The sequence below is a fragment of the Accipiter gentilis genome, chromosome 14, assembly GCF_929443795.1.
Source record: "Accipiter gentilis chromosome 14, bAccGen1.1, whole genome shotgun sequence".
Classification (NCBI taxonomy): domain Eukaryota; kingdom Metazoa; phylum Chordata; class Aves; order Accipitriformes; family Accipitridae; genus Astur; species Astur gentilis.
Genome location: NC_064893.1, coordinates 3,143,246 through 3,152,448, shown reverse-complemented (window position 1 = coordinate 3,152,448; position 9,203 = coordinate 3,143,246). Strand labels below are relative to the sequence as shown.

The window sequence follows — 9,203 nt, the reverse complement described above, 5'->3', positions numbered from 1 at the left end:
GTAGTCGTATCCATTTTCAGGGTACCACCACTTGCAGAAACTTCTGTATGTGGATGGAAGAGATGTCTTGTGCCCTCCCAAAAACCTGAGTCATTTAAAGGAGGTGCCACTGGGTAACAGGAACCCGAGCCACTCGTTTCTCCTCCTTAGGTCCCTGCTCTCTCCTGCTGGGGACGGACTCTGCTCCTGGCTGGTTCAGGAAGGCAGGCTTGACATCGTGCGATGCACATGTTGCTGCTGCAGGTGCTTCTGGCTGCATCAGCCTTTTGCTGTAGATGTGAGTCACAGGGGCTTGGGAGACTGGGGCTGGTCACTGCTGTCACAACAGTGCTGTTTCTCTGTTTCCCCTTGTAGATGGAGCTGCACAAATTCTCAGGCAGCCAAAACCTTCCACGAGCAGAGCCGTGCAAATGACTGCGTGGATCAGCTGCCATTTTTCTGGGTCGGACTTTCTGAATACCTTCATCCACTGCTACAAACGCAAACCCAGAGAAGCACCAAAGCACATTCTGTACGTGCAATCAGGGGTTCCTTATTTTTATGAAAAATCTTACAGAGATATTTTTTGGGCCAAAATGGCGAGGACAGAGTCCATCTGTACTCTGACAATAAACAAAATCACAAAGCAGCAAGAGGCTACCTATTATTGTGGCTCCCGGGGCCGCACAGCCTTAGAAAACCATCAGGCAGCTGCCAGAGGAATCTCCTCTGTGCTCCCAAGGGCTGGAAAACTCACCTGACTCCAGGGTCCTGCTTGGCAGGCTGGGCTTCCCTGCAGGAACTCTTTAGGGTGACAAGTTGTGAAAAATAGCATACAAGTGCTGCTTGCCTGCTTTAGATCACTAACCTGGAAGGAAAGGGAGAAGGGAGTTGCACTACCTGTGAGAGATCAAATCAAAGTTTAACCCTGCGTCTCTCCTTGCCGGGTGCAGCCCAGCACTCTGCCTCCAGCAGCAGGCAACACTGTTCCCAGAGGAGACCAAATGAAGAAACACACAGCAGCAATTTCCCAGAAATGCTTCCTGATCTCAGTGATTTAGGGCAGCAATTTTGCCTGCTTTCGAGGGGCATCTCTGCTCTTCCATCCTCTGGTAGCCGATGTACCTTAAAAATCCAGATATGAAGAACTGACTTTAAAAGCTAGCACATCGTAATCATATGTTGAAAAAAAAAAAAGTGACTCTTTACTCATCATCCAAACAAATTCCCCGCAGAAAAATAAATAATAATAAAAAATGCCTCAGTAGTGAGATCTCTTCTTACAAGGCTGTTTTTTTGGTTTTGGTTTGGTTTGGGTTTTTTGTTTGCCTTCTATTTAAGTTTTAGTCAAAGGAAATGTCTTGTGCATCATTATTTAACAAACACATCCACAGCTGGCACAGCCTCATTGGATGGTTTTCTGCTGCTCAGATCTGCTTCACCCCTGCTTGAGTCTGGCCCTGACCCTGTCCCCGTAAGGAAGCTATAAGGAGGGCAGTGACAATGTGGCTGCTGAGTGCTTTCATCCTGGCAGCTGTTTTTTCTTGTATGTGCCCTGCGCACCCCGCTGCCTGCATGCCCGCCAGTGGCAAAGCGGACCCTCTCTTATCTCAGCTTCATGCCTCTAATTTTGCTCTTTCTTTCACACAGGCAGTTCTGCACAAGTCTTGCAGCAAACCCCCACATCCGTCACCAAGCCAGAAAGCAAAACGGTGCTAATCAACTGTCACGTCTCCGATACTGATTTTGATAATGTTTTCATTCACTGGTACCAACAGAGGCCCAACGCAGCTCCCAAGCGCATTGCCTACATGTCCTCCAGGATCTTCCTCGAAAACAAGTCCGACGAGGGGAAGTTTACTATCGAGAAGGACGCTGCCAAATCTGTCTACACCCTGACAGTGAGCAAAGTAACTCTGCAAGACTCTGCTACCTACTACTGTGCTAGGTGGGATGCACAGCAGTAGAAAGCCATAGGGGACCCGCACAAAGATGTGCTCTGCTTTCTGAACCAGATTCTGAAGTGTTTGAAAACACACAGGAACATCCCCACCCTACTTTCCCTATCAGCCCTGAATCAGACACACTGTACAGGTAGCCAGATACCAAAGACTCTGCTGGGCTAGTGCAGGCTTTGCAGACACACACAACTACAGCCAGCACCGGCAGAGCTGTTACTTCACTTTACCAACTAAAAGGGTGTTTTTATAGGTCTGGCTGGATTGCCTCCAGGTGGGTTTACAGAACAGCAGGGTGGGCTAGCTAAAAGAAGAAAAAACCTTTCTATTCCTACTACCCTTCAGGCTACATCTTTGGAATAAATCCCCAGTTACATCATTTGTGTGGCAGAATAGAAGGATATAAGTGAAAATAAACTTGAAGCACCGCTCAGGACTGCAGATGTAATATACCCATTTTGTACTTCTCTGCTGGTAAAGAATCTTGTTTTAATTTCTCTTTGTTTTCCATTTGGAGTTGATCAGACCTTCATTTAGGTTAAAGCACAAGTCTTTTAATTGACTTCAGTGAGGCTTCTCATCCAACACTGCAGCAAACCTGCAAAACAAACAGCAACTGTACAACACATATTTATATTTCTGTTTTTGCAAACAGAAAGACATTAATTTAAGTTATTTCACCCCTTTTCTCTTTATGATCAAATAACTGATAGATAAAGTCACAGGACCACAAAGGACCTAGTATTACCTGTCTCCAGTATGGGGTGTCCAGAGCACATTGAGCACTGGGGTAGTGGTTGCATTTCACAGAAGAGTGAAAGATCGAATTCCTGTCACAACTGTAGGACAGCAGTTACTGGATCTACATGAAAATCCTTGAAAAAAGAAAAAAATGGCTGACATAAGTAAAATAACATTACGACAACAGAGAAAGGGGAATTGGTTTTCTTTCCAAGGGAACCAGCAGCAACCTTGCCTCTGAAGAATGATTGTGAATTGCACAGAATATTTTCTATATTTTGTTTGCCCTAATGATCTTTAGTTCAAACTAAGACGTTGGGGGCTGTAAAGCATTTGTGTTTCTTTGCATAATACCCAGCGTTTGGAGATGCCACCCTGGGGTATAGCATCTCACTTTACCTGTGACAAGAAGTAGCCACAAGCGCAGCAATACTACTTCTGAGCTCCCAAATAGCTGCTGTGTATTTTCCTGGTCTTTGGCATTCAGCCTGTGTGATGAGCAGTAATTTGAGACCCCTCAAATTCATTAAGCTCCATATTCTTTTTTTTTCCCTTTTATTGTCACTGGATCTCAGGTAAAGTGTAGGACCCCATGCATTGTTTAGCAGCTTTCAACTAGTCTAAAAGCAGTGGCAAATTTGCTTCAGACTACAAAATTACTTTGTAAACTAGTTAAAGTAATTGTGTGGGTGTGCATGAGAGAGAGAAGGTGAGTTTTTGCCACTTGTGTAAAAGCTATAATGTGACTATTAGCGTTTAGCGGGGATAAGTCAGGCTGCTTTATCTCAACATCACCCGCTTTTCCGGATGATGCCCAAGTGAGTCATTTCCTTTCCTCAGCCCCTGCCAGGAGAGCTGTCACCTTCCTTGGGAGGCAAGACGCCAGCAAGAGCCCTCAGGATGCTGCTGCTCCCGCTCCTGGCCCTGGCTGCAACCTGGTCTCGTAGGTTCCCCTTGACACCATCGCACGGCACGGGGCAGCGGCAGGAGGCACCCCATATTTACGTGTGTGAATGAACAGCGGGCTAAGAGTGTTTGTTCTGTTTTCTCTCCTTCTTTCCAGATGGACGAGCACAAGTGCTTCTGAAACAGAGTCCAATATCCATTACCAAAGGGCAAAATAAAACTGCACGGATTGAGTGTAAAGCCGAGGGCATATCTAACTTCCAGTCTGAATATATACATTGGTACCGACATATACCTTCCAAAGCTCCCGAACGGATTCTGTTTATCGGAGGAGGACAAGCTTCTTATGATGACAGCTCCTATAGAAATAAGTATTCTGCTTCGAAGACCAGAGAAAACACCTGTGCTTTCTCAGTCAATGACATCAACTCCAATGATGAAGGTACCTACTACTGTGCCTACTGGCAGTCCCACAGAACTATCAGACCACAGGCAGTCTGTACAGAAAGCTGCCTGTACCCTGAGCAGCAGGCTTTCTGTCAAATGCAGAGAACCACAATTGCACCTTCCTGCCTTTAAAATATCCCAACAGGTTTATGCTGAGTACATAAGTATAAATAACAAAGAGAAACTGGTATAATGTGCTGTGCTGGGGAAAAGGAGCACTCCTGTGGGTGATGGTATTACAGCTGAATTCATTATACAGTAACACAGATCATCTTTGAATAACAGAGATACTTTCACAAATACAGTGTGAGCTAGGAAAAATGAAGCAATGGCAGGGAAGGAGCACAGGAGGAGGATATTTTGCACTGAAGATCTAGCTTGGGAGACTTCAGATCCAGGTCACGATGGAGATACCGGTGATACTCATCACCAATCGCTCCCGTCTTAATGGTTATGATGACAATGACTGCTTTTAACACCAACACTCCTTAGAACCCCTTCTTATAGGCAAGGATCTGTTACACTGGGCAACACCTGCTAAGATGGCCCTGAGAAAGGATTGTGAAGACTGTTTACAGGAGAGAGCTGCAATTAAAGCAGGGAACATATGGAAATGGTGACACAGCACTGCTGAGCCAGACAGCTGGGAGCAGAGCCACAGGGAAATTTCACTTCTGTGGCAAGAGTATTCACAACCCCATGGCCATGTAGTGTTTCATGGAACTCAAGTGCACCATTTCATCTCCTCAATGGCAGTCCATCCCCCATCCAGGGTTCATTACCTAAGTTCCTACAGGTCCAGACATCTTCTCTGAAAACATCATTGCTGCAGGTTCTTCTTGCAGCTTTTGTTTGGCCTTGGAAGATATCTTCCTCTCTGGCTTTCACACTTAAGTGGACTAATAATGAAGACAGAGTCTTCAAGTCAGTAAACTCCACGCTTATGATATTTTTGTTGTTGTTCTTTCATTGTAGATAGGTCTACACTACAGGCCCTAACACAAATTCATGTATCTATCACAAGGACAACAGAAGAATATGAACTTTCTGTACTAGTTGTGAGATGAGACTTAGTTGTATACACTGCTACTGACAAAGACCTAAAAAAAAAATCCAGAGTAGATTATCTCTTTGGGGTCAGAAAATGAGAAATCTTTCTCAGGGAAGAGCGTGGTGTGTGGTGGCTGCTGCCCAAGGGACCGTTTGCTATGAAGTCTTTGCAGGGCACATTTTCAGGGCTCTGAAATGAGGGAAAGTAGAAGAAAAAGCAGGGGGCAGCAAACAGCTGGCTGGGAGACATGCATGCTTCACCCTGGCTTTGCCACAGCTGCAAGAGCTCTCTTGGAAAAGAGGTGCCAGCTGTATTTTTCCTATCTGCTGCTACAACCCTATCATCAAGGAAGGAAGGCACTTGGGCACAGTATGTGCCCAACCACCTTGCTGCTGGCAGGACACTACTCCCGGAGGAACCGGCCCTGAGGAGCTGGAGTGCTGTCCCAGAAGGATGTCTTGGAGACGAACCATGTCTGGGATAGATGGATAAGGCTGACCAGACGGTTTGGAGACATTTTAAGTAAGAGATGATAGTTCACTATGACTTATCCCATTTGTCCTACCAAAGCAGGCAGTATGTTCTAGGAAAGGCTGGTGAAGCATGCTTCTGGGCCAGTTTCGGGGTGTCTGAGGAGAGGAGAACATCCTTGGCAAGGGCCAGATTGAACAATATGAGTTTTTATGTGTGTGCTCAGCAGGTAAGTCTGAGAGGAATGTAGTAGACAGATGAAGAAAAATTATTTCAGATTGAGTATTTTAGGTCCTTTCTACACTGTTACTCCTGTGGTTTAGCTTGTTGGTAAATTTAACCCCCTCCATGCTAGCACATTGAAGAACGACCATTGGATGTGCCAAATGAGTCATTTCCTCCTCCCAGTCATTTGATGCTTTCTCCACCTGAAGGGCTTTATAACATTTCTGTCTCTATTTCATTTCCAGGTTTAACACACACGGGCAACATGTTGCTTCTTCCAGTCCTTCTTGCAACTTCATTTTGGTCCTGTAAGACCTTTTTCCTCTCCCCTCTCTTTCCTGTATGCGGACAACACAGTCCTGGCTCCAAACTCCAGTGTTTTCTTCCCCTCACACAATTTCTCCGCTTCTCCTTCCAGGTGGAGATGGACAGGCAGTGCCAGTGCAAACCCCAAAGCTGCAGAGGCAGGTGAAGCGCAGCTCTGCTCGCATGGAGTGTGTAGTGAGCACCAATGCCATCATGCACTGGTACAAGCATCTTTCCGGAGAGCCACCAAAAAGGATACTGTACCTGTCGGGACAGTCACCTGTTTTTGATGACAGTGGTGATAGAAGAAGATTTGAAGCTTGGAAACATGCCACTGAGCCTCGTTATGTCCTCACGATAAACTATTTAACCTCAAGGGATTCTGGCACTTACTACTGTGCCTATTGGTTTTATCAAGGCACCACAGCATTAGGCGGGCGAAGATAAGTTGTACAAAAAGGTGCTTTGCGCTCTGAACCGCAAGTTCTGAACTTGCTAAAAATTCAGATACTTCCTTATTCCACCCCTCTCTCAAGATTCTCTTCAGCAGGATAGGAAAAACAACAGTACCCTTTGACAGCTGTTAAATATATGATGTTAACAATCCGTCTATCATTTCAGTACCACACATATCTGTAATATCCAGAAACTGGAGACTTCCAGTCACTTTAGGGTAAATATATGAAACCTTGCTCTTAAAATGAAAGCTTGATTATACTGAAAGCACTCACCTGACAGTGAACACGGCCAGTCTGTGTGCATGAACAAACGTTAGCTGTAAATTTCTCTTCTCTATTAGAATCCTTGGAGCAAGCAGAGAAACATATCTCCACCCCCTCAGTGCTTTCTCTTGGAAAAAAAAAAATGTGAATATAAAAGGAGAGAAGACCAGGTGATCTTGCACATCCTCCTTCATATTTCTCTTTTGTCTTCCTTTGCATTTGAGTCACTACAAATTCCTACAGCAGCCCAGAAAACCTAATTGTATTGTCACTATTTCTCACCTGATGTGTCCAGGACAGAACAGAAATCCTTATCCATGGCAAGCAGAGACTCCCAGACCCTTTGGGTTAAGAGTACTGAGTTTTACAAATCAGGTTGTACGATCAAAGACTGGTTTTAGGGAAGCTGGCATTTGCCTGACAGCTAAGTCAGAAAACTGAGATAGTTTTGTGCAACAAAGTTCCTGAATTAGGACAGAGCGCACATGCTCAATATCCTGTGAGCTATTCCTCTAATGCATCTGGATCTTCAAAAATGAGCACAAATACCTTCATAGTGGTGGTTTTATGGTTCCACAGGCTCTGAACATTGTTTTTGCTAAACTTTTGCTACAATTTGAGTATATAACACCTTGTTATAGATGTTTCTGGCCTTCTTAGTTATTTGAAAAAATAGGTTGTAGTACATGTGACCTCACATGTTCACTTCAGTCAGCCTGCCTTCTGTCTTCACATTGTGGGATGTGAAGATTCCTCCCAACCAACCTAGGAGGTTTCTGGAGTGAGTTGATGGCAACTTCCTGACACAGGTGATTGAGCAGCCGACAAGGAAGGATGGTCTGCTGGACCTCCTACTCGTAAACAAGGGAGAACTGGTTGGGAATGTGAAGCTCAGGGGCAGCCTTGGCCGCAGTGACCGTGAGCTGGTGGAGTTCAGGCTCCTGAGAGGAGGGACCAGGGCAAAAAGCAGGACCACAACCCTGCACTTCAGGAGAGCAGACTTTTAACCTCTCCAGAGATCTGCTTGGAAGAATCCCATCGGATACAGCCCATGAGAGAAGAGGTTGATATTCAAGAATCTCCTCCAATCTCAAAAAAGGTCCAGGCCAAAAGTAGAAATCAAGCAGAGGCAGCAGAAGGCCTTCATGAATGAGCAAAGAACTCCTGACTGAACTCAGGCATAAAAATGAAATGTACAGGAGGTGGAAGCAGGGACAGGTGACCCAGGAGGAGTATGGAGCTGCTGTTTGACCATGCAGGGATGAGTTTAGGAAAGCAATAGCCCAGCTGGAGTTGAATCTGGCAAAGGATGGAAAGGGGAACAAGAAAGGGTTGTACAAGTATATCAGCAGCAAAAGAAAGACTAGGTAAAGCTGCTGAATAGGGCAGGGAAACTGGTGATAAATGACATGGAAAAAGCCAAGGTACTCAATGCTTTCTTTGCCTCAGTATTCACCTGTAAGACTGGCCTTCAGGAATCCCAGGCCTCTGAGACCCGAGGGGAAGCCTGGAGCAAGAAAGACATACCCTTGGTGGACGAGGATCAGGTTAGTGAGCACTTAAACTGAACATACATATGTCCATGGCACCTGATGGGATGTAGACACAAAAGCTGAGGCAGCTGGCCAATGCCTTTGCAGAGCCAATCTCACTTATCTTCGAAATGTCACAGCAATCAGTACAGGTTCCTGAACATTACAAGAAAGCAAATGTCACTCCTATTTTCAAGAAAGGCAAGAAAGCAGATTTGAGGAACTACAGGCAGGTTAGCCCCATCTCAATACCTGGGAAGGTGATGGAGCAACTAATCCTAGAAACCATTTACAGACACATGAAGGTGAAGAAGGTGATCAGGAGTAGTCAGCATGGATTTACAAAGGGAAAGCTATTTAGATAGCTTTAGATAATGAAGCTCTCTGCAAAGGTGATTTTGGCCATGTCATCAGTGACAAGTCTGTTTGGTGATAATTTGAACCTGGAAGAGTATTTTGCTGAAAAAGACTCTGGCCACTGCATGTGTCCTCTTGGCATAGACACCATCAAGTTTGATCTGTAATTATTCCTACTGGGAGACTTGCTATGTTAGAAAGCTACTGTACAAAGTCTAAACAGTATCTGTAATTTAGACATTAAATTGTGTAAGATCCAGTCGCTACCATATGCCTTTACTCTTCATCTGGGATCAGGTGCCTGACAGATTTCTGCTGTGTGATCAGAAGAGTAGCAACTTACTGGTACTATTTTATACATGTCCTGCTAATTTTTGGCAACAGGGGTTTGATTTCAGGTCCCCAACATACAATTGCCAACGCAGTTTTCACTCTAACTATAGTTGCCCACACAAGCGACTGCATGGGATGCTGCTGGGATGGGTGACCTTTTTCTTGCACCTCCCTC

At 45.1% G+C, this 9,203-nt stretch overlaps 1 long non-coding RNA gene and 2 gene segments (V, D, J or C); 2 read left to right on the top strand and 1 right to left on the bottom strand.

Annotated features, from left to right (window-relative positions):
* Positions 1–383: 383 nt before the first annotated feature.
* LOC126045891 (uncharacterized) lies at positions 384–9,019 on the bottom strand. Of its 2 annotated transcripts, XR_007508162.1 has the most exons (6): positions 8,263–9,019; positions 6,816–6,933; positions 2,686–2,812; positions 2,391–2,535; positions 737–1,104; positions 384–472 (listed from the first exon to the last, which is right to left on the bottom strand). It is a non-coding gene; the product is annotated as an uncharacterized LOC126045891 (long non-coding RNA). The 2 variants fall into 2 exon arrangements; XR_007508161.1 differs by having other exon boundaries at positions 6,816–9,015.
* Positions 1,103–2,397, top strand: LOC126045889 (probable non-functional T cell receptor gamma variable 10). The segment is given in 2 exon segments: positions 1,103–1,525; positions 1,630–2,397. Coding segments are annotated over 2 exon segments (360 nt in total).
* LOC126045888 (immunoglobulin lambda variable 3-9-like) lies at positions 3,547–6,107 on the top strand. The segment is given in 2 exon segments: positions 3,547–3,621; positions 3,742–6,107. Coding segments are annotated over 2 exon segments (465 nt in total).
* Positions 9,020–9,203: the final 184 nt, after the last annotated feature.